The following is a 26,388-nucleotide window of genomic DNA, read 5'->3' on the forward strand; positions in this document are numbered from 1 at the left end:
CCCAGACAACCCAGACTATGTCCCTATAGGAACAGAACCCAGACAACCCAGACTATGTCCCTATAGGAACAGAACCCAGACAACCCAGACTATGTCCCTATAAGAACAGAACCCAGACTATGTCCCTATAGGAACAGAACCCAGACAACCCAGACTATGTCCCTATAAGAACAGAACCCAGACTATGTCCCTATAGGAACAGAACCCAGACAACCCAGACTATGTCCCTATAGGAACAGAACCCAGACAACCCAGACTATGTCCCTATAGGAACAGAACAGGTGGAGCTGAGGCCATTGTTATATTGCACTATGGAGCCCTGACTACTGTTCACGAGGGCTACAATGATTCATTCAGGAGATGAGGTGTGTGTGTATGAGTGTGTATCTTCATAGGTCCACCTGTTCAGAAGAACATTAACCCCTGGAACCCCAGACAGATATGATGGGGCTGTTGTTGTTGTTGTTGTTGTACTAGTGTGTTTCCAGTACTTACGCCTACTATTCTCATAGATAGCCCTGGACTTCTCATAGAGGTCATAGGGGTCGGGCCTGCTCAGATCAAAGCCCTCGGGGAGGGCAGAGTCTGGGACTGAGGCCCTGTGGAGGTGGCGGGTCAGGAAGGGGGCGTTGTGGGGGACAACGGGGGCAGACAGACTGGTCTGGGGGCTGCCCTGACCCCCTCCCTGGCCTTGGGCCGCGTCCCACTGCTCCAACACCTGTAAACACATCAAACATCAGGGCATTGGTTCAGTCTCCACCACCCCTACCCTGGTTCTCACCCGGTCCTTACTCACTGACATCCCTAACTGAACATCCTTGAGATGGATGCAAGGGGGCACTGTCCTGGTACTCTAACAACTTCCGCTTCGACGAACCAAATGAGGTGAGAGCAGGTAGCAAGCTATTCATAGTATACAGGTGGGGACAGAAGCCTTCATGGACGTCATCGACTTCATTGACCTCTGTCATTCACTACAGCAGTCTAATATTAGTGGGAGTAGTAATGCAGCAAAGCAACATGAGCACCAGCCGGCGGCGACTAATTAAAAGCAACAACAAAGATGAAGAGAGGAGAGGTGAAGAAACATTTTAAAGGAAATAAAAGATGCCAAGGCTTATTAAAGCAGTGTGTAAATGATGCAGAAGGAGAGAGAGCACAGGCACACTAGTTCAGGGCTTCTGGGAGGAAGAGGGAGGCAGGCGGAGAGCATATTAAACATGGCAGTGTGCCACTGTCGTCGTCGGGAGACGGCAAATGGCCAAAGTGGGCACACTGCGGGTACTGGTCCAGTGTAGGGTGGCTACGGCCCAAGACATTCTATGATAGAGACTGTAGTGGATGCTGGAGGGGCATGGTGATAGGAGGAGTGCAAACACACAGCATTCACCCCCCTCAGAGAATATATATTGTGTGTGTGTATGTGTGTGTGTGTGTTCTGCAACTATAATGGTATGTAGATGTAGTGGATAATGTGTGGTGTCTCTATTGTGGAAAACACTATTGTGGTGTCGCTAATACAATGCAGAAAAGCCAGCAGTGTTAGTGTCAAAACAGGTTTGTTTTGTCCCAATTACTCTCAGCAGTGTTGAATCCCAAACCACTCAGTGTGCGTCCAGGAGAAAAAGAGAGAAGTGGTCATTTATGCGGGTGTAATACCAAACAATGCAGCTAAATGGTTAAGTGCATAAAATAGGATTTCTCTTCCAATTTGAAATAAGCACCACACTGATTATTTGAAGTGATACACACTATGGCCTATTTTGACAAGCTGAGCTGCTTTCTTGTGTTGTACAAATGTCAGTTGTCTTTAGAAAACAGAGTGGTGTTGATGAGATAGTGAAGATGACACATTGGTATGTTAGGATGACAGTGAGAATGAGAGTTCTCTCTAGTACCACCCGATAAAATGACTCGTCTGATATCAGGAGCGGTATAAAAAGATGCCGCCAAGGCATCTAGTTCCATCGGACCAAGGCAAAATCAAAGTGTTCCCACTCTGCTACCGATCTTCAGAATGTCTGAGTGTCTGGCCGTGTAATGGCAGGGTGACAGTGAGGCAGATCTTATTAAATCTGGACCAGACTATATCACTGTCACTTCCCCTACCTCCTCCTCCAACGTCTCTCTCTCCCTCCATCTATTATACTGTATGTACTAAGTGAAGTATGAAGTATGGCAATGTCTTTCCTAACTGGCTCTGAGAGGGTTAAATAAAATTGTTTTGAATTGAATCTTTCCCCCTCATTTAGTCACAGGCAGTCAGGCTCTTTAAGACTGTATGACCTGTGTGTGTGTGGCTAGAGACTGCTGTTTCCTACACACAACACTCTCAGGTCTGGTCATACATTGATTCTGCATCCACACCAATAGTACTACAAATTACGGTATATTCTGTTCTTCACTCTCATGACTATATGAGAATATACTCATATATGAACAGGCTTTGTTCCAAACTGAATTCGGAAGGCAGGGCATCATTAGTATTTGTGCCAACTTTGAGTCACAATTACAGAACTCCCATAGTCTCTGTTTTTAAACTTTGTATCCATGTTGGAATATTTGGGCTGGGCTTCTTTGGGCTATGGGAATCGTCCTGAACTAATGATATCCAATTAAACCTGGGCTGAACTCTGAGTTGGGGCGGTTGGCAGCTGCTGGTGCTCTGAAGCCTGTTCTGCATCATAGCTCAATGTGTGTGGGGGGGGACAAGCAGGCTGGACTGCCTGCCTGCCTGACTCCATAGCTATTTTCCCAGGCACTTCTTCTCCGGGAGCTCAGATTCAGAATTACCATCAATCTGTTTGAAACTGAGAGATTCAACAAAGAGGAGAACAGAAATGAGCTACAATGAGGAAAAATCCATGTGAGGGCTTGAGAGAGCTGCTGACAAGCACGGATAACACAAAGAATGCTTCTTCTGAGTCCATGGATGTGTGGAATGTTATGATTTGTCGCCGGAGACTCCACAAATGAGCTGGGGTTAGTAGCTGGTTAGCTATATCAGAGCCAAACTAGAACATGAAGTAGCATGAAATGGGATGTGCACACACACATTGTTTCTTGGCAATACACCATGTCTAACTTAACTCAGAGAGTGCTCTGAGAGGCATTGTAGCAGCTCTTCCTTGTCTGGATGACAAGTGTTTATTGAGTGTTTGGGGACAGACAGACAGACAGACAGACAGACAGACAGACAGACAGACAGACAGACAGACAGACAGACAGACAGACAGACAGACAGACAGACAGACAGACAGACAGACAGACAGACAGACAGACAGACAGACAGACAGACAGACAGACAGACAGACAGACAGACAGACAGACAGACAGACAGACAGACAGACGCTAGGTTTGAACAGAGTGTTGTCTAAGAGGTCTCAGACATCTTTAAAGTTTCAGCTTTCAACATGTTAGTACAATCTGTCTCGACAAAAACTAAAAATACAACATTTGTATGACAAAAGATGATCAGGAAAGATAGCTAAGTTAGTAGCAGATCAATAGCAGCCTGGAGATGAAGGAAGAAGGGAAGAATGGATGATCATTTCTTGGTATGACTGTTAGAAAAGGGTTCTCTCACTCTCTCTATCAGGGATACAGAGGAGCTGAGAGAAGGATGGAATGTTGAGGGGACCATGCCAACCCAGAGTCTGGACCATAGATATAGCATTACTAGAAGAGCATCTGGTATAGCAGTTTGCATAGACGTAGACTGTCATGTGCATAGACATACACCACATCGAATGACCATCAAGATGTATTTAGATCATGGCCCATCTGGCTCGCGGTATGACGAGTCTAGTAATTCTATATCTATGAGTGGGCCACTTAACCCTTTCCTCTGCATGTGACGGCAAGAGGAAGGGTCCAACTCAAGGCCAGGATACAGCAGCAGCCGAGACACGACAACAGCACTACAGTTAGTATAAGGGAAGGGAATAGAATATAGTAGTCATTCTCAGCTAGTTCAGAAGATATAGATTTAAGGTTATGTATTAAAGTCAATCAGAGCAGCTCCAACATATATGCACAGTGCAGCCATTTTGTTAACTAAATGAGTCAATTAGAATTAATGGGAGAGCTGAGGCTCGGAAGACAATGCATTTTACCTGTTTAGGGGTCTTCCAGGGTGAATAGTGACCTGCAATAGTGAGAAAACAACAATGTTTAGCCTAGAGAGTAGTGGCAGCCATTACATTAGGTCTGAGCTGGTCTGTCTGTGTCTGAGGGCTTCTCCATGAACTAAAGAAAGATAACAAAACTTAAATGGAATAAAACATTAAGAAACCAATGGAAAGATGACAGATTTACACTAAAAGCAATGAGAGGGCTGCAAAATAATCCCACCCCAAGTGGTGCGATGCAATGTCCTTGAGAAGCAGATTCTTGAAGCACCAGAAAGACAATGGGTCAAAGAGGATCTTACAGTAACGTTGGTCTCCAAGCCAAGGGGAAGTTGAAAACTGCCACCACCACCACAGTACACATAACATTAAGAACACCTGCTCTTTCCATGACATAGACTGACCTGGTGAATCCAGGTGAAAGCTATGATCCCTATTTGATGTCACTTGTTAAATCCACTTCAATCAGTCTAGATGAAGGGGAGGAGACAGGTTAAATAAGAACTGAGACATGGATGGTGTAAGTGTGCCATTCAGAGGGTGAATGGGCAAGACACAAAATGTAAGTACGTCTGAACAGGATATGGTAGTAGGTGCCAGGTGCACTGGTTTGTGTCAAGAACTGCAACACTGCTGGGTTTTTCACGCTCAACAGTATCTCGTGTGTATCAAGAATGGTCCACCACCCAAAGGAAATCCAGCCAACTTGACACAACTGTGGCAAGAATTGGAGTCAACGTGGGCCTGCATCCCTGTTGAACGCTTTCGACACCTTTTAGAGTCCATGTCCCGACGAATTGAGTCTGTTCTGAGGTCAAAAGGGGGGTGCAACTCAATATAGGAAGGTATTCCTAATGTATGGTATACTCAGTGTACACATTATCGTATGTGTTGCTAAATCATCCCAAATAATTGATAGGGGATCATATTGGAGAAGCCTTTGCCAATATTTGGATAAGTATCCAGGCTTGATCTTATAACAGAATTCTCTGTCATTTAATTTGCCTTACAGGGACAACGCTTGGGAGAAACACCAGAGGTGACGGTCTGATAAAATGGGATTCTCACAGAAGTAGAATAGGTCATAACCTTAGAAAACCCTAAACGCTCCCCTGACTCTAAAGTTGGATTGAACTGATGAGAATGATTCGATAGGTGATGAGGCTTCACCATTCAACACAATTTTCCATGGACAAATATAACCTACACAGTAAGTTTATATAATTCAAGATACACACTGCAGCCGTGGTATTCAAACTGTTTCAGCGGGGACCCCATGTTTTCAGGCCAAATTCTGGGGACCTCAATTTTTTTCGGAAGAATTTCTCGCTACCCTGCCCCACCCCAAGTCCAATGACACAACTTTGAACATTTTGATTTTTACATCAACAAATAACCTTCAATGCATTACATTTTCTTCTCTTATCAAAATGAAAAGAAACCAATAAATACATTTACTCAATAAAAAGATGTTTCTCAAAAACGTTTGTATATTGTACCATCTGTCCTAAAAAAAAAAAAATGTTCCAAAAATAATTATACATATATTTTTATTTTTGCAACCCCTACTGCACTTCCCCTGACCCGACTTTGAATCTCACTGCACTACAGTATACAGAGCCGTGTAGGTCCTGTAATTGTGTGAGTTTAGCAATTCATTGCATGCACTTAATTACATCATTTGCTAGCAGTAGCATGGACCTCTGCCTTGGATTGAATCATTCAGGGAACTGTAGTCTCAACAGTCACAGCATGTGTGTGAGATGATGACATAACACAACACTACTGTGTTTGGACCACACACTGCCAGGCCAGAGGGCTCCAACTATTTCTCAGGTAAATATTCATATTCCAGTTAAAGATCTCCACTTCTAATATATCAACATGGATTGTGACTTTCGTTAATTGATTGAAGGCATACCAGAGGTATGTGCAAAGTTTTGGGATGATTTTGGCTGGAGGGTAGTGTGAATGAATTGGCTGTGTTAGGAGTAGGTCATGTGTTTTCAATGGGGAAACAGAACCCCCTCCCCTGATCACTAACATACAGCCATCTGTAAGCTGTAAATAATATGGTGGAAGCTCCACCACTACACTTATATCTATCCAGATCCTTCAGATCTGCAAACACCGGAGGGGAAGGGAGAGTCCTTACCCACCACCACTGTCATTTAAAAAGGCCCAGCTAACATTTACTCAGCAAATGACAACATTCCACATTCTACTTCAGCCTAGAACACATGATCACAACAAACAGAGTGTAACAGATGCAGGAATTCCAGCGGTACTCACCACCGCCAGTGTTCACGCTCAGAGCTATGCAACGCAAGGCAGCAGTCTCACATCAAAAGACCCAGCTTCATAATATATACGGCCCAAACTATTCACTCCACATCGGCCCCCGGAGAAACAGGGAGGAACGTAAAAAACAACAAACAAACAAAAAACAAAGAACAGACTGTCTGTCTACTCAATTCAATTTCCAGCCCCTCCAGGAACAGAACGTTGTGGATGCAAATCGTCGAGGATGGAATTAGCGAGTGGCTGCCTGCGTTACATGCCAGGAGGCTTCCTGGCGCTAGTCTCTTTTTAAGGGCGCAAATCACACCGTAAACATGCCCTCCATCACCAACGAGTGGCACAGCAGAAATGGGAAGTGATCAACAAAAGAGAGGGGGTGGTAGAGGAGGGAGGACGGCAGAGAGATGCAGCGACAGAGAAGACATATTTGCAAACTATCATTCTCTCTCAGTGAGTCATGAATCTGACTGGAGCTTGCCTTGCACAGATCCACGGCTAGAATAAAGATTTTTATAGATGGGGGGGAAATTACAGCAGCTTATCAGGAAGGACTTTAACAATTCTAAAATCCAATTAATTTTTTGGACAGCTCTATCAGCACAGGCACAACATCTATAAAGATGATAAAGAATCCACATTACTGGGTGATAAATGAGAGAGCGTTCAGACGGCAGGCCTGTTTTTTAATGAAAACTGACTCTCTTCACTTTCTCAAAACAAGATCAATCAATACGAGTGCTCTTAGGATGACCTGCTATCAACCAGCATTACTTCAAGACAGAACAACCTGTTTTCTCTGGGAAAGGCAGAGCTACAGCCATCATGGAGGGTACTCCACAGGGTAAACCCATTCTTTGTTAACTTATGCATAGGAGGTGTTTGGTTAGACAGAGATGTCAGCGATTTCCTACGGTAGATCAGCACTGAGATGTATTGAGTGACAGACTCTTGCCTCTGTTCCTGTGAGACGCCATAGCAGAGTCAAATATGTTCTAATACCTGAGCTGCATTTCATTGAGTTTGCCTGGTACAGTAGAACCAATTTTATAGTTCAGATAGGGCAGGGATCTGAGCTAGCACCACATCTGCAAGTTAACCATGACAGGTCACGTTATCATTAGCCTACAGTACTCAAAGTACAGTAAGCTACCTACAGTACTCATAGTACAGTAAGCTACCTACAGTGCATAACACTTGCAATGATGACATTCCACCTGGAGATCTGACAGAATAGAGGTGTCTGAAGTGAGTCATTTGTCACTGAGCAATGGGACAGGACCATGTAAAAGCAGCGGGACAGGACCATGTAAGAGCAGCGGGACAGGACCATGTAAGAGCAGCGGGACAGGACCATGTAAGAGCAGTGGGGCAGGACCATGTTAGAGCAGTGGGGCAGGACCACGTTAGAGCAGTGGGACAGGACCACGGTAGAGCAGTGGGACAGGACCACGTTAGAGCAGTGGGACAGGACCACGTTAGAGCAGCGGGACAGGACCACGTTAGAGCAGCGGGACAGGACCACGTTAGAGCAGCGGGACAGGACCACGTTAGAGCAGCGGGACAGGACCACGTTAGAGCAGCGGGACAGGACCACGTTAGAGCAGTGGGACAGGACCACGTTAGAGCAGTGGGACAGGAGAATATAATGACCAGAGAGATTAGGACCATGCTGCCCCGCCAGTTTTACGGTGACTCTACTGCTCCAATGAGACCATGCTGACTCACTGCAGTTTCCTGTGGCAACTAATCGATGACCTCGGTGGAGCACTGAACAACTGGGCCTGCCCATGGTCCTAATGCCCCTCAGGATATTAGGTAGTGTATACTGTATGCAAGGAAGGGATACTGAATTTGGGGGCTTGAGAGCTGAAGTACTGCTGACTTTCTTTTCTACCTTGATTAATTGATTGGCTGGCTGAAGTTTGAATCACTTCCTGATTAGAAGAACAATGATAAATAGCTCTGATGTAAAGTGTGACTGTCAGTGAGAGGGCTGACATATTCTGTCTACGGCGAAAGAGCTGTATGCTAAATGAATCAGTAACATACTAATGGGACTTAGTGCTGCCCCCGTACAGTTAATAAGTTGATTGAATCAGAGCCATACGAGACCCTATGTAGATGTAGGTATTTCCAACATGACACGACACACCTGCACACGCGTACACACACGCATGTGCACACACAGATACACAGCACGCACACACACACTCACAACAGGGAAGAGCACAATAATATCACACCGCAGGCTAACAGCAGGCCATGTCATTATTTAAATGAGATTTGGATAACACTACGATTTGATGGAATCTTGTATAGCTTATGAATATACATAAAGCCCACAGGGACGGTTAGCTACTTTAAATAATATCTGCCGCATGAAAATTGATTTTGTTGCATGCTGGTTCCATGTTCACTCCCGTGTTCAATACAGTACCAACACACATCCAGCTGAGGAACAGTAGAAATGATTCAATCCACATTACAGGTCACAACCCAATCATTTCTTTATCCCTACTACTCGTATAATAGAATCACACTTTAAACACACTCCTAATAAAAGGGCCTAGTTTCGTCAGTGGAGCCATTGAGCCGATCCAGGTTAAGCACCCTACTTAGACTCCCAACACACTTTTGTGAAGCCTTAACCCCTGACTCAAAGAAAGTGATCTTAGCACCACTCAACCCTAGTAAATGTGTTTAACCTCTTCTAGCCCCGCTGGGATCTGACCTGCCTGCTCACCTATAAGCCATTTGGATGTCTCTCCCACCTCTCTCTTCCTATTCCTCTCTCCTAGGGCCATTCTGATTGGCCAAGGATTCCTGCAGCGGCACAGGGCAGTTCTGGATTGGCTCAGGTCTACATGGTGCATGTTGGTGGAGACAGAGCTGTGGACATGGCTGTTGCTGTTCAGCACTGTGCTGGTCTGGCAGGCAGCCTGCTCTAGTGCCTCTTACTGTTAGCCAATGAATCACTGTCTGGCTGTGTGCTGAATAATCCCTGTGTTGCTGGGCGGCGCTCATTGATTCAAAGACTCTCCATCCCTCCCTTCTCTCTCTCTTCGTTGTGATAGTCATCTCTGGTCCAGCCCGGAGTAAAATATAGCCATCTTAAAGAGCATTAGGAGGGAACAGGACAGGCCAAGTGAGCAAGAAAGACTAGAATGACTCACACACTGGCACCATCCGTCAAGAGAAAACCTCAGTGAGAGAGTGTACTCAACCAGTAAACAACTATTGACCATGTATGGGTGTATGAGTATGAGTGTACTGTGTATACATATGGATTTCTGCTGGTGGGTAAGCATGGGTGGGCGAACGTATGTGAACTTCACAATCCTGCCACGTCGAGGCACACTAAACGGACATGTCTGAAATCCTCAAATTAGTGTTGTGGTGAAGGCAGCTTGGGTAATGGCGTAGATAGGCCTTAATGAGGGTGTCTGCAGCACACTCCCTAATTAGTGGCGCTGATGAGAGGCACGGCGGCTATTTGTATTGGCAGAAACAGGCCGGGAGTCAGCGGGGAGTTGAAGGGATGGCTGAATATCCTAACTTTATTAGGAGAGCAGGACCGTTTAAAAGTGATCCCGCGTAATTCACTGGATGTTAGGGATGGTAAGTGAGTCCGTCTCTGATCCATGGAGGAGAGAGTAAACGGTGTGGACCTCCTCCATTCCTGATGAGTGTTATGAGAATTGATACCAATACAAGTGAAGACATACACATGGATGCACACACACACGAACAAACACACGCTCACGCACACACACACACACACATTCACATTGCAAGCTCAAGTGACTGCACTGATAACATCAATTCAGCTGTCATAAGGTAGTTATGAAGTAGCAAACCATGAAGCAATAATGAACAACTATATGACATGAACAGCAGAAAGCTATGGGCTAGAGGCACGGTGTAAACACAGACATTACATCCACAGTGTATGTACAGCTAATATATGTGTTTCTGCTACCATTTAGCAATGATGATCACTAACGCCACTTCAAATACTATAATATTTGTGGAGACATGGTGAAGAAAAAAGACACATTCAATTAAGTCTTCACACAGTGACAGTGGTTGCAACTTTCACGGCAAAGCTCATCCGTTGAGTACTGGTGACCATGACAACGTGCAACAGGGCTACATCATAAACAAACAAACGCACGCACGCATGTAAGCAGGCACGCACACACACAGAGTGCTGGGCCCTCTCTAAAATTATACATCTCAAAAGTCAATAGCTTTCAGAGATAAGAGCTCTCCCTCATCATAGTTAAGGAGGCCTGTGGCCATCCCCAGACAGACAGAGCTGCTGTGGGGTAACTCAGCTCCCACTGATCATTTAGGATCTCACTAACTCTGTCTCTGCCTTTAATGGAGGGGTTGGCACGGCAACCCGCCATAAAAGAGCCACAACAGCGCCGCGAGGCTCTACACGGACCAGAAATGTGTGTGTGTGTGTGTGTGTGTGAAAGAGATGAGCGTTTAATAATAATGTTGTCATAGCATCCCTCTGGTGACAGAGGGTGTCAGTACTAAACACATCCACCAGATGGTGTTGTCTCAGTGTGTTGTGAGGCTGGGAGGTGGTAGACTGTAGACACGTCTGGAGCCGTCTGCCTGTCATTAGATGAGCCGCATGGCAGTGCTAGCCACACAACCATCTGGCCCCACCACACACACACACACACACACACACACATGCTCATACACGCTCATACACACGCTGCTGCACAACGGACAGAGCCAATGCATAATCAACTTAGTTAGCTAGTCCTCCCTCTGCTCTCTCTCTCAGTTTGAGAGTGTTTACCAAATATATGAGCTGTGTGTATGTGTGTGTGTGTCTGTGCCATGACACAAACAAGCCATTTGAGAGTCAATGAGAAGAGAGGACATGTTTGCTAGTTGAATGTAATGTGGTGACAGACATTGGTGGTCACCTCTTTACTCTCTCTCTGGGCAGTGTGTTGAGTGGAGGCACAGGTCCTCAGGGACCGAGACAGGGGCCATTTTAATTAGAATGTATGGCCCGGGTCCAGTTCCCTGACAGCCCAGCCAAATCACTGGGCATTAAGAGCTGGAACATCATTTCAATGGAATAGTGACAGTTTTATTAGGGCCGTAATGGCCTGGCTAAACGCTGGAAGCTCTCATCCCTGATTGGTTTGATGGGAAGGAAAGATATTTTTTATGTTTTCACCCGAAGCAACCGAAGTTAAGGTCTGGGAGCCGGGAGGGAGTGTGAGCTATTGGCTGCAGGGGTTGAGGTCATTTCCATTCCAATTCAGTTCAAGTTAGGACATGAGGTGAATGTTTGAAACAGACTGAATCGTGTCAAGTGACTACTATGACCTTTCAACTTCACCGCCTGTCTGTCACAAGATGTCCGACAAACAAACGTTCCACCGTGGCGTTCTGCCTCAGGGTGGTGGTGTGGAGGAGCTAAATGGTGCTAAGTGGATTTGATGTAATGTGACTAAATCTACATCAGTTAGCTAGCTGCTTCATGGGCCAGCAGGCAGTGCTTCTAGGAGAGCGCACTGCTTTTGACCACAGATGGGAGGCTCTCGCTCTCTGTGTGTGTGTGTGTGTGTGTGTGTGTGTGTGTGTGTGTGTGTGTGTGTGTGTGTGTGTGTGTGTGTGTGTGTGTGTGTGTGTGTGTGTGTGTGTGTGTGTGTGTGTGTGTGTGTGTGTGTGTGTGTATGAGCATCCCTCATGAGACAAAAACAACTTAACAATCTCAGCACCCAATCCCTTTCTCCACTTCCTGGTCTCACATCTTCTGCTTTCTTCTCTCCTCCATTCCCCTGCTTCCCCCTGTTTTCATTCCGTTCACATGCACTCTGTGGGGCCCTGGATTACATGCCAGCCTAATAAAGAAAGAAATGTGCAACTGACAGTAAATCAATTCCTAAAATGACATTGACCTTTCTCTGTAAGTTAGTCACCGTGGAGCTATCTGCCTGGCTCTCTGACTATTAGTCTTCTACCAGTTGATCAACAATTATTGACAGGGTGTGTGTGTGGTGGTGGGGGGGGGCAGTGTAATGGCTGAGTCATTGTGGGGCATTATTGCAATCATTGACTCCAGTAAATAGGGCAGGAGGATTAATGGGAGCTTCCTGATCACAGTAGGCTTAACTACAACTCATGTCCTGCTATTAACCTCTACAGTGGATGGGATCATTTCTACCTTATATTAGTAAGGGAGAATTTTCGGACTTTGACCAGTGACATTGAGTTCCATATACAATTGTATCAGATTTCCTACCCCAATTCTAGCCCAAGTAATGTACCTGTATAAGCACAGCATTCATATTACTGATCTATCTGATGTGATCATCTATACAATACAACACTCCAATCATCCTTGAGGAAACAAGAGGGAAATCATAGTATGACTCAGATAAAGATGGCTAGCCTGTTAGCAGCCTGTTTGACATGTTGTCTGTTAGCAGGCCTTTCTCTCAGACAAACAAGACAGAAATAAAAGCACTATAGCGCAAATGATCAACTAGAGGTGGCTTGTTAACATTCTATATCCTGCTCACGTCATCGTCTATTTATTTCACGCTGTAATTCTCTGCACACAAAAGTCTTACATACTTTTCTAAAAGAAAGGTTGCAGAGCAAATAGAAAACAGACACCTTGAAAATGAGTCAGCGTTTTTATCAAGCAGGAAATGCAATCAATAAAATCTCCACCTAGAGATACAAGTGGATGGGATCACTCCCTCTCTCTCCGCCATGAGATCGCTCTTTCTCCCCTGAATGATACAAAACCATAGTGACATCACATTAAATAAGGTTCATCAGATATTGGGTTCCATATAAAATCTTAAAAGTTGCAATATGCAGAAATCGCTCCACCATTTCCTGGTTGCAAAAATTCTAGTAATTCGCCTTATTTCAGTTTGTGTGACAAAACAAGCAGTCATTGTGTAGCGAATCATTGTACCATCTAAACCGCTATGAAATATATTTTACATAACCATAACTATAGTATTTTCAGCTGTTTGAAGCTGGTGTACAAAACCGAAAGCAAAAGACGCAAAAACGAAACTTAAGAACGGTAAGCATAGAAATAGCGCACATAGAATAGGTCTACACTCGATAGCTGTGTTCAAATACTCATACTAACCACACTAACCATACTATTTGTGATGTGAATTGAGTATATAGTATGCTTATTGGTCATAGTATGGATATAGTTAGTATGCCAAAAGTTCCCGGATGTCATACGACATTCTCCAAAATAGGAAGTATACAAGCATAGGACACTATTTCCATACTTTAGGGCCCATAATGCAATTCTTCAGGAAATGGGCATGGCTTCACATCGTTTTCAGATTTGAAGAAAATGGCGAAAAATATGCAGCCTAAGTACAACGAGAGCGGATACAAATTCATTGCTTTAACTAATTATGACAAATGTTAAGAAAATGTTGACTAATGTAATAAAGTAATGACTTTTCAAATAAGTTACCTTACACGTTATGTTGGCTGACAATTTGTTAGCTACATTGTCCTTACGAACCACATAGCATATCATTACAGCAGTATGTACCGGTATGTTGTTAGCTAGCTACCTAACGTTAGTTGGCTACTTATACATCAAACTTGCCAGTATATTAACTATAGGCTAACTAACTACCCAACGCTTATTGACTTGATTATTCCCGTCATTCTTAGCTGAGCTAAATGGTATAGTCGTTGTGCGCTCTCAATGGACATTCGGGTGTTTTCGTAAATTCGCTCTGTCCATCTACTCCCGTGTGGCTCAGTTGGTAGAGCATGGTGTTTGCAACGCCAGGGTTGTGGGTTCGATTCCCACGGGGGACTAGTACGGAGGAAAAAAATGTATGAAATGTATGCATTCACTACTGTAAGTCGCTCTGGCTAAGAGTGTCTGCTAAATGACTAAAATGTAATGTAAATGTAAAATTTGCAGAATAAGGAGTTTACGAGCGCCCAATACCCGTTGAATATTGTCGGTGTCAGTAAACGTTAGGGAAAAAAAGTAATTCAATTGTTGCCAGCAGCACAGTTACAGTCACCAACGCACTGGATAACATGAAAACTGCCTAACCAGCTCTGTTAGAGTGAGTAAAATGGTCAGAGTTGTCTCATTTGTGTCTGGAAGTAGCTCGCAAGCTAGCCAACGTTAGCTTGGGTGCTTGATTGCCGCTGTAAGGTCAGAACACTCAAATCAACCCTACTCCTCGGCCCGGGCGTCCGGTGTGCACTCCGAGAGCAAAACACTCTGAATTTACAAACGGACAATCTGATAAAGCTCGAAATTTACAAGTGCACTCTGGCACTCCAGATTGAATTTAAGAACTCACCCGAAGTCGTAAAATGTCTAACTAGTAATTTGTATGCTAACTAGATAGCAAGATATTGCATAGCAACAGCATCAACTTTCAGTAGACAGGCGAAGAGCTAGTACGCTCAACTGAAAGGATACTGTTTGTTTACAGTACACTAAAATGAACTAATAGTATATAGTATATACTCATTAAGTATGCAGTATACAGTATGTTAGTAAGGGTAGCAGCTTATATCTTGCTCACGTCATTGTCTTTTTATTTTGGCTGTAATTTTCTGCACACAAAAGTCTAGACTCTGCACACATACTAAACTTTTCTAAAAGAAAGGTCACAGTACAAATAGAAAAACTTAAAAACCTTTAAAATGAGTCAGCGTTTTTATCAAGCAGGAAATGTAATCAATAAAATCTCTGTTCGGATGCCAAAGAAAGAGCGCAAGCTAAATATGCACAACATGAGTCCTTCAGAGTAAATGGAAGGTAAGCACTTTTTCTCCGCAGTAAGTAAAGTAAAGTAGAGTAAAGATCATGTGAGAGTAGCTGAGTGTCAGTCAAACACGGCGGTACTGTATAATGGGTTTCTGTGGTCTTAGGACAGGACACACACACACAGACAGGACACACACACACACACACACACTCACCTGGACCAGGTCACCAGGAAAAGTGAGAGAGAGAGATAGAGAGTAAAAGGAGGAGAAAGAGAAAGACCGTGTAAGAGAGAGATATACAAGATATACAGTCGTGGCCAAAAGTTTTGAGAATGACACAAATATTAATTTCCACAAAGTTCGCTGCTTCGGTGTCTTTAGATATTTTTGTCAGATGTTACTATGGAATACTGAAGTATAATTACAAGCATTTCATAAGTGTCAAAGGCTTTTATTGACAATTACATGAAGTTGATGCAAAGAGTCAATATTTGCAGTGTTGACCCTTCTTTTTCAAGACCTCTGCAATCCGCCCTGGCATGCTGTCAATCAACTTCTGGGCCACATCCTGACTGATGGCAGCCCATTCTTGCATAATCAATGCTTGGAGTTTGTCAGAATTTGTGGGATTTTGTTTGTCCACCTGCCTCTTGAGGATTGACCACAAGTTCTCAATGGGATTAAGGTCTGGGGAGTTTCCTGGCCATGGACCCAAAATATAAATGTTTTGTTCCCCAAGCCACTTAGTTATCACTTTTGCTTATGGCAAGGTGCTCCATCATGCTGGAAAATGCATTGTTCGTCACCAAACTGTTCCTGGATGGTTGGGAGAAGTTGCTCTCGGAGGATGTGTTGGTACCATTCTTTATACATGGCTGTGTTCTTAGGCAAAATTGTGAGTGAGCCTACTCCCTTGGCTGAGAAGCAACCCCACACATGAATGGTCTCAGGATGCTTTACTGTTGGCTTGACACAGGACTGATGGTAGCGCTCACCTTGTCTTTTCAGGACAAGCTTTTTTCCGGATGCCCCAAACAATCGGAAAGGGGATTCATCAGAGAAAATGACTTTACCCCAGTCCTCAGCAGTCCAATCCCTGTACCATTGGCAGAATATCGGTCTGTCCCTGATGTCTTTCCTGGAGAGAAGTGGCTTCTTTGCTGCCCTTCTTGACACCAGGCCATCCTCCAAAAGTCTTCGCCTCACTGTGCGTGCAGATGCACTCACACCTGCCTGCTGTCATTCCTGAGCAAGCTCTGTACTGGTGGTGCCCCGATCCCGCAGCTGAATCAACTTTAGGAGACGGTTCTGGCGATTTCTGGACTTTCTTGGGCACCCTGAAGCCTTCTTCACAACAATTGAACTGCTCTCCTTGAAGTTCTTGATGATCCAATAAATGGTTGATTTAGGTGCAATCTTACTGGCAGAAATATCCTTGCCTGTGAAGCCCTTTTTGTGCAAAGCAATGATGACGGCACGTGTTTCCTTGTAGGTAACCATGGTTGACAGAGGAAGAACAATGATTCCAAGCACCACCCTCCTTTTGAAGCTTCCAGTCTGTTATTCAAACTCAATCAGCATGACAGAGTTATCTCCAGCCTTGTCCTCGTCAACACTCACACCTGTGTAAACGAGAGAATCACTAACATGATGTCAGCTGGTCCTTTTGTGGCAGGGCTGAAATGCAGTGGAAATGTTTTTTGGGGGATTCAGTTCATTTGCATGGCAAAGAGGGACTTTGCAATTAATTGCAATTCATCTGATCACTCTTCATAACATTCTGGAGTATATGCAAATTGCCATCATACAAACTGAGGCAGCAGACTTTGTGAAAATTAATATTTGTATCATTCTCAAAACTTTTGGCCACAACTGTACAGACAGAGAGAGAGAGAGATGGGTATATGAAGAAGCTCTGCTACATAGAAAGAAAGACAGGAAGAAGCCAGCCGGTTATGGAGGCCCCAGGGTTATTCTTACCTCCTCCACCCCTCTGGATGACCAGGCTTGTCTCAGCCCCGACGGCACACTCCTTGAGCAGCTCCACCACCTGGGTGTGACTGAGGCCCTGCACTCCCTGCTGGTTGATGTCTACGATCAGGTCCCCCTCACACAGACCAGGACACCCCTGGGGCTCCAGCACCTGCTTCACCCTCTGGCCCGTCGGGCTGTCTGCGATGGTGAACCCAAACCCTTCCGCCCCCTTCACCATGGTCAGCGTCAGCAGCTCTGCCTGCGTCGCCCCCGATGACGCCATGGACACCGAGTCCTCGCCGTGCGGCCCGCCGGGCGTCAGGGAGGAGCCGTCCAGGTGGGTGTCGCCGGGGTGCGGCGGCGGAGGGGGTTGATGGTGGTGGTGGGTGTTGAGATGTTGGTCACCGTGCTCCTGGACGAAGCGTGCCGTGCGCGAGATGTAGTCCATGTAGCTGTCGTAGTTGGAGCGTCCGTTGACCAGGAGGGGGCGCTGCTCCATCAGGCCCAGGGGGGAGAGGAGGGTGGTGGTGGTGCCGGCGCCTGGGTCCTCGGGGTCGTAGGGCAGCTGGTAGCCACGGCAAAGCACCAGGGTTACGCTCTGCCCGATGGGCACTGACTGGAACAGCTTGACCACGTCGGCATGGGTGGTGCCCAGGACACACACGTCATTGATGTACACGATGACATCACCTGGAGGAGGGGAGAAACACAGCCAATCAAGGCCAAATATTGTGTAGAACAAGCATGGTTCTTTATCATGCAGAATCGGTCTTTGTCTCAGTATCAATACGCTACATTTCTATCTAAAATGTAATCTGAACGTTGCATTCTACTGAATAGGTCCCAGCATTACTGTACCTGAATTAGACCTCAGATAATGGACAAAACCATTAGGCACAGAAATACACTAGTCAGTGAATTGTGTGGTGGACAAACGAGTGAGATTTGCCACACCTCATCACTGTACCTATCACTACACACTCGCAGCTATGTAGATAACTCAACTATTTATTGACAATTAATACACAAAAGCTCTCTCTCGCTCTGACAAAGTGCCATATCTTCTTCTGTCTCCGGTGCTGCATTCAATTTAATATTGAATTTTGTGTTCTGTCAAATGAGATACGGCTCTATATTTCAAAGGATGTTGATTAAGTGGGAGAACACAAGGTGGCATCCATATTTAATTTGTCTCGCCGAAACGCACTGCCCAGGTTTATAATGGCAATCATTATTTTTCAATTATAAGCATAATTATTATGAGAGAGAGAGAGAGAGAGAGAGAGAGATGTATGCACAATTACCATAGATGTTTGCAACTCAGCACAAACAGACCTGGGAACCAGGCTACTTAGCATACCCTGTCATTGTCATTTCCTTTTTGTGTGGAGACAGAACGCGCTCAGAGTTTAAATGCAGGTTTATACTGACAGAGCTAGCGTTAACGTATTCCTGGAGGCAGTGTGACGTGCGGAAGCGGGACGGTTTAATTCATCTGGGTAAATATGGACAACATTTGCCTGGAGCCCTGGTGTCACAATCAATAGCTTCACACGCTCCTGGAAAACAAATGATGGCGCCATGACCTCATCATGCCCTGGCCGCCGTGGCCCAGGAAATCATTCTTTATGAAGGGGAACGAGGAGGGACACCACTGCAGGATTTCACACGCATTTTCTCACGCACCAAATATGCATGCGCATACATACGAAAACACTCACACAGTGCCACACACACACACACACACACACACACACACACACACACACACACACCTTTCTCTCTCCGTCTCTATCCTCCGCTTTTCTTTGACTTCTAGTTCTTTTTCAAAACAATCACGAGCCTCTACTCCACATTACCCAATGTCTTAAATCACCAAAGTCCTCCAACCTCCACACTATGACCTGACCAATAGAAACACACTATCTAGCACCAAGGACCATGATGCTTCCATCCCTCCCATCACGTCTATCTCCATTGTCTAATAACATCTATCTTCTACTTATGGTCGTTCAACAGTATGGAACAGAAGACATCCTCCTCCTGCCAAGAACAGGTCATCATATCATAGTGTTAAAGTGTCCCCAGTAGGGGAGGTTCTGACTGCAGTAGATGCCATATGTGTCCATGGCGGAGGACAGAGTAGCCATCTGGACCATTGGCACATACACACACACAGACAGAAAGAAAAAGACAGAGAGAGTGTGAGTGAGTGAGTGAGTGAGTGAGTGTGTGAGAGAGAGAGAGAGAGAGAGATGGAGAGAGAGAGAGAGAGAGAGAGAGAGAGAGAGAGAGAGAGAGAGCATTAGCACTGATGATGACACAGTGACACCCACAACACTGCAACTGTACTACTGACCCCACAGCACTGCACTGCTGTCACTGCAGAACAGCTATTTACTCTATGTGACCCGATTCAGGAAACTAGGCGTATGTCGCAAGTCACGACGTCACAAGAGAGACGTTTGAACGTAAATAGTATTTCTTTATCAAAATGCCTTCTCGAACCTGTGAACTTTCATGCCTTAATAACAAACTTGTATGCCATCTGTAAATACGAATACCATTTTTTAATTACGAGCCTTGTTGGTTTAGCCGCAGAAAAAGACCGCAATCTTCCCACTAGCCATGATTGGCTGAGATAATGAGTGGGCTGGACATGCCGAGAGAGGAGTTCGGAGTGGTCTGTCATATAGAAGGCTTCTGTCTATTTGAGCTGGTCAGTCTGTGTTGGTAGTCCTGTCGAACACGGCTTTTTAAAAAATGTATTGTGTAGTGGAACTGCATAAGTGTTGCTCTCCACTTTCTGGAGGATCGAGTTTTGAAATCAGTGGAATTAGTGTACGATAGCTAAAGAGATGGAGAAAACACCTGTCTCCGGATTACATCTTCAAACTAAGGGCAACCATGGTATGGTATTCGTGACAGGGAGAAACGTGCATCATGCATGATGATGTATACAGGTAAGATAGCTAGCTACATTTTCAGATATTACACATTTTGAATTTTGACAGAAAGTGGTTTAATTTCCAGTTAAAGTGTACTGCTCGCTAGCTAGCTAATGTTAGCTGGTTGGCTCCCTAGCTGACGTTAGTGGTATCCCGGAGCCGTTTGCTTTTCTAGTTAGAGCCTAATGTTAGCTAGCTATCATTGAACTTGGTTAGTTAGCTCCCAGCATATTCATACAGGGTAGTAACGACATGATTTGGCACTGTGTTCATTGTTGTTTAGCTAGATAACGTTAGCTGGGTGGCTCGTTAGCTTACGTGGCGTGTGTGATCGTACACGCTGTTTACCTAGCTAGGTTCATTGTTTACCTAGCTAGCTACGTCTTTAGCTAAAGTGTACAACACTCGTTGAATATGGCCGATGTCAGCAAAAAAGCGTAATGAAATTGTTGCCAGCAGAGCTGGTGAGGCTGTTTTCATGTTATCCAGGAGGTAAACAAATCATCGGCCAGAGAGTCAAGTGTGCACTCTGAACGCTCTGAAAGCGAAACGAGATGTGTGGGGCTAAAGCTTAAAAGGGTGTGAACGATGCTGAATGGGTGTAGACAAAGAAGAGCTCTTCACTAGATACCAAAACATTCAAACGCCATTTTCTCAAAAGTGAGTTTACAAGTTTATCAACTTTAAAAGCAGAATTACTTTCATTGTTCCTCATAAAATGCAGTGTATGATATACCATTTTAGTGTATGATATACCATTTTAGTGTATGATATACTATTTTAGTGTATGATATACCATTTTGTAGCTCTGAGTCTCTACTTGTATCCAATGTAAAATACACAATTTCAAATTTTGCTACATAAGACCGAATCCAGTTGGTGAGTCACCTATAAGAATAGTAGGTAGCTTCCCTTCACAGGCAGATGCTTTAAGTTTTTAGATAAGGGTACGTGTGTGGGTTTAGTTGTGGAAACAAAGGTACGTTTCTATTGGTTTGATTGCATGAACCCAACCCTATGTCAATGGACCCCATCACATACCGTGTCACTTTATCCTCCTCCAACACTGTGCATTCCAGGTCACTGTATAAGGTCACTTACTTTAACATGACAAATACTGTGCTTTCCCTCTAACAAATACAGTGTCACATCTAACCACTGTGTCCCTGCTGAAAGAGATGGTATCATATGTTTTTCCTCAACACATTTCTCTGGGTCTGGAACCATGTAGCGAAGCAGGCAGAAGAGGCCTTGTGTACGGTGTGAGTGTGTGTGTGTGTGTGTGTGTGTGTGTGTGTGTGTGTGTGTGTGTGTGTGTGTGTGTGTGCACGGACAGAGAGCGACAAATAATCCTTCTGAAATTGGGAATTTCACACTTCCACATGCCTGGTTTCTCTCTCTCCCTCTATTAACTATGTGCTGCTAGAATCCAACACAGCTTAACTAGGCCACTGAGTCTGGAGAGAGGAGAGAGGAGAGGAATGATAAAGGGGAAAGGAGGGGAGGAGAATGTTGGGAGGACCACAGAATAGATAGTATACCTAGCTATTAAAAATGTTGCCTAATCAGACCATTACTGCTGTTCCAGCTGGCTGATAGGCATTATTGCAACCTTTACTTGGTGATACTTCCTCAATTCCCGACTTGGAAGACAACGCATGTTTTCTAAACTTCCGTGGATAGTTGCAGGTGGTTTGTTTGAATTTAGAAAACGCTCCGTCATTTAAAATCGCTCCATGAAGTAACACAACAATGTGTACACTGACATCTTGTCTATTTCAAATCTTCTCATTGATCGAGACAGGTGAGTGCCATTCAACACGACAATTTTATTCTGAGTCACGCACATGACATAAGACATTTTGGGGTGGACATCCACCTGTCTCAATGAGATTTGAAAATATTTGAAATAGACAAGTTGGTGGTGTTGGATTACATCATGGAACAAAAAAATTATTTAATTTAATAACGAAGCATTTTCTAAATTCAACCAGCTGCAACTATCCACGGAGGTTTAGAAGACATGCGTTATCTTCCACGGCGGGAATTGAGGAAGTATCGCCAAGTAAAGGTTGGTTGAAAATGATCTGTACACCACCTAAGTAATAATGCCAGCTGGGACAGCAGTAATGGTCTGACTCGGCTATATGTTTAATAGCTACATTATAGTGTATCATACATTGTAATACTTCCACATGATATATTGTGGCACATAAAACATATGATCATCTCACAATGTACAATTGACCATCTAGTCTGACCTGAAACAACCCATCAACTACTGTATCAGCCAACACTATACAGTATACTACAATACAGTACAGTACAGTATAGTATTGTACAGTATAGTACGGTATACTACAGTACAGTACAGTATAGTACAGTACAACCAGGTCAAGGCACTGATGAATGAGTCAGGGAAAACACTGCACTTGGTCCAGTCTAGTAATGCAGAGTAGTTTATAAATACACAGGGCCATGCAGAGTAGTTTATAAATACACAGGGCCATGCAGAGTAGTTTATAAATACACAGGGCCATGCAGAGTAGTTTATAAATACACAGGGCCATGCAGAGTAGTTTATAAATACACAGGGCCATGCAGAGTAGTTTATAAATACACAGGGCCATGCAGAGTAGTTTATAAATATAACAGGGCCATGCAGAGTAGTTTATAAATACACAGGGCCATGCAGAGTAGTTTATAAATACACAGGGCCATGCAGAGTAGTTTATAAATACACAGGGCCATGCAGAGTAGTTTATAAAAACACAGGGCCATGCAGAGTAGTTTATAAATACACAGGGCCATGCAGAGTAGTTTATAAATACACAGGGCCATGCAGAGTGCATTGACAGGACTTCCAGAGTTCTATTCCCCTGCTGACTTTTAGTGCAGTTGGCTAGTTTCTCAGTGTGTGTGTGTGTGTCCCATGCAGCCCGGGGAGCACAGGCAGGGCCAGGAGTTATGGTGTTAAGAATCCTTACAGTGATTAATGGACAAACACAGCCCCGTAGGCACGCACACACACACATACGCACACACACACACCCAAACAGTCTTGCAGGCAAGTTTGCACACACACTGCACCCCACACACGTGCAGAGAGAAAGAGAGAGATGAACTCTCCTGCTGGGTCACCACTATAGAAAGAGAGAGCGAGAGAGAGCGAGAAAGAGCGAGAGAGCGAGAGATATTATCTCACCTGCTGGGTCACCACTATAGAGAGAGACTAGTCCATGGCTCCCATTGTTTCAGAACCACTGTCCCATTGTTTCAGAGCGACTGTCCCATTGAGCCACTCAAGGAGAGGCCATTTCCAGTCCCAACACTCTCTTGCTATCTGTACGTGTTCATGTCATGTATGTGTGTTGTTTAAGAAAGCATGTACATGTAATGTGCACATTTACCTGTTTGTCAGTATGTATAGAATACATGTGTGTAAACACTGTGTGTGTGTGTGTGTGTGTGTAGACATTTGTGTTATGAATGTGTGTGGTTCAATGTGAGCAGACTAGTTCAGTTTGACCTGTGTCCATCTTTCAGACTAGCTCAGTTTGACCTGTGTCCATCTTTCAGACTAGCTCAGTTTGACCTGTGTCCATCTTTCAGACTAGCTCAGTTTGACCTGTGTCCATCTTTCAGACTAGCTCAGTTTGACCTGTGTCCATCTTTCAGACTAGCTCAGTTTGACTTGTGTCCATCTTTCAGAGTAGCTCAGTTTGACCTGTGTCCATCTTTCAGACTGGCTCAGTTTGACCTGTGTCCATCTTTCAGACTAGCTCAGTTTGACTTGTGTCCATCTTTCAGACTAGCTCAGATTGACCTGTGTCCATCTTTCAGACTAGCTCAGATTGACCTGTGTCCATCTTTCAGACTAGCTCAGTTTGACCTGTGTCCATCTTTCAGACTAGCTCAGTTTGACCTGTGTCCATCTTTCAGACTAGCTCAGTTTGACCTGTGTCCATCTTTCAGACTAGCTCAGTTTGACCTGTGTCCATCTTTCAGACTAGCTCAGATTGACCTGTGTCCATCTTTCAGACTAGCTCAGATTGACCTGTGTCCATCTTTCAGACTAGCTCAGTTTGACCTGTGTCCATCTTTCAGACTAGCTCAGTTTGACCTGTGTCCATCTTTCAGACTAGCTCAGTTTGACCTGTGTCCATCTTTCAGACTAGCTCAGTTTGACCTGTGTCCATCTTTCAGACTAGCCTTGACCTGTGTCCATCTTTCAGAGTAGCTTAGTTTGACCTGTGTCCATCTTTCAGACGAGTTCAGTTTTACCTGTGTCCATCTTTCCGTCCTGTGCAGCGGGGCCGTCAGGTATGACACTCTTGACCTGCAGGAACTCATCTGGCTCGTCTCCTCCGATAATGGTGAAGCCAAAACCCATGTTGCTCTTCTGCAGGGCCGTGGACAAGAAGCTTCCCTTCAGCTGGGTGGCGTCCCGTGTGAACAGGGGCTTCTCTGTAAGGGAGAACACACACACATACGGAGGGACGGACAGACAGGCACGCAGGCAGACACAACACACACAAGTAGAAGTGTGCAGGGACACACACACACACACACACACACACACACACACACACACACACACACACACACACACACACACACACACACACACACACACACACACACACACACACACACACACACACACACACACACACACACAATCAATAAACAATATACACACATACATCGAACTTAGACCTTTACAAAGCGAGCATGATGCACCACAAATGCTGATGCAAGGCCATTTTATCATTCAATAGGATGGTAGAGGTGAGGCTTGTTTAGTGGAGGGGCTGCATGAACACAGGGATACTCTCTGGGTAGGTGGAGCGGTAGGCAGTGTTAGAACAGTGAGGGGTGGGTGCTGACTTATGCAGGTGGGACGGTGTTTGCTCCAGCTCCAAGCTGTCACTGCCAAGACCTTCCACTGAACATCTACAGCCATTTAAAGTGTCATCACTTACACTCCCAACCTACACCAGGTTTCTGATAGCTGAATACACACTCAGAACTGGAGCAAAACACAGTGCAGAAAATCAAGGAATAATCAGCATCCATGGGAGTAGCTTGGTATATTTCCCTTCTCAGAGGGGTGAGGGAAGCAGGTGAGAGATCTTAACATTCTGGAACAACATGCTGTTGGGAGTTGGAACACTGAAGAATCATTAACTCGCTTCATCCGCCCAAAAAAACAATGCTCAGGGAACCAAAAAGTGGAAGGCCAGGATTCATGAAATAGTCTCTGGCACAGCAAAGGGGAAAACTCAGCCAACGAGCATTTGCCACACTCAATTCAATCTCCCCTCCGTTCACCTTGGAAGGCAAGTAGGGGGCACACACCCGTCTCTCTCTGTTTGCTTAAAGCCAACGTTTGTTGTCAGGCGTCCAGACATAGAGTGGGGTGTTTACAGTTTCTGCTGCCTGCCGCCAGACGTAAGGAGGGGAAGACACACCATAGTGTAGCGCCATCAAACATGTCAAGCAGCGAATCAAGAGCCTCAGACGAGGAGGGATCCAGCGTGGGTCTGCCGGGGAGCAGGCATGCTTTGAAAAGAGAGCGAGGCAGCTCAGTGCAGGCAGAAGAAGAACAAGCCTGTATCACTACTCACTGCCCTACTTACTGAGAGAGCACCACAGGGGGAATGGGCTACAACCCACAGTAGCCGGCTCTACCACAAAGGCGTGAAGCGACTGGTGGAGGTGCTGGTGTGGGCAGCATGACGTATCCCTCCTCGCCCGGTGGGGGCGCCGCAGTAGGGAGTTGGTGGAGGAGGCGGGGGGCGTGTGGGTGTGCAGGCCCAACAGCGACACCCGATGGCCTGGGGGGAGGGACTGGGAGAGGTCACTGAGGCTCTGGCAGCGCTCCGGGGCGGGGCCGATGTGGGCCAGGGTGGCTGTGTGTAACGTGGTTGAGAGTGGAACCTCCTCTACCACTGTGACAGAGATAAAGTAGTCCACTCACTGTCTGATGCTCCTACAAGTAAACTTCCTTTTTATCTCCTTGTTTATATGTGAGGAAGAATTCATATGTTTTACCCCTCTCTGCTGTAACTGCCTTCACTTTGCAGCGTACAGGAAGGGTAACCATGGAGACAAACACCTTCACTCACAGAGGCCAATTTAACACGGAGACAAACCATCTCAACCTATACAGCATGTTTTACCTCAGACAGCCTCGATTAACTTAGTGGGGTGGTAAATGTGTGCTGAACAGAGAAGCTGGTGTTAGCAAAGTGTTAGCG

The 26,388-nt window shown here is 45.1% G+C and overlaps 1 protein-coding gene across 1 annotated transcript in view; it reads right to left on the minus strand.

Moving 5' to 3' along the window:
• LOC106576364 (membrane-associated guanylate kinase, WW and PDZ domain-containing protein 2-like) overlaps nt 1-26,388 on the minus strand; it is a 256,239-nt gene that overhangs the window by 20,802 nt on the left and 209,049 nt on the right. The window contains 4 exon segments of the mRNA XM_045699968.1: nt 496-718; nt 4,116-4,147; nt 17,184-17,867; nt 24,410-24,592. Of these exon segments, the coding sequence (XP_045555924.1) occupies nt 496-718; nt 4,116-4,147; nt 17,184-17,867; nt 24,410-24,592 (1,122 nt within the window).

This window comes from Salmo salar, chromosome ssa17 (genome assembly GCF_905237065.1).
Source record: "Salmo salar chromosome ssa17, Ssal_v3.1, whole genome shotgun sequence".
Lineage (NCBI taxonomy): Eukaryota > Metazoa > Chordata > Actinopteri > Salmoniformes > Salmonidae > Salmo > Salmo salar.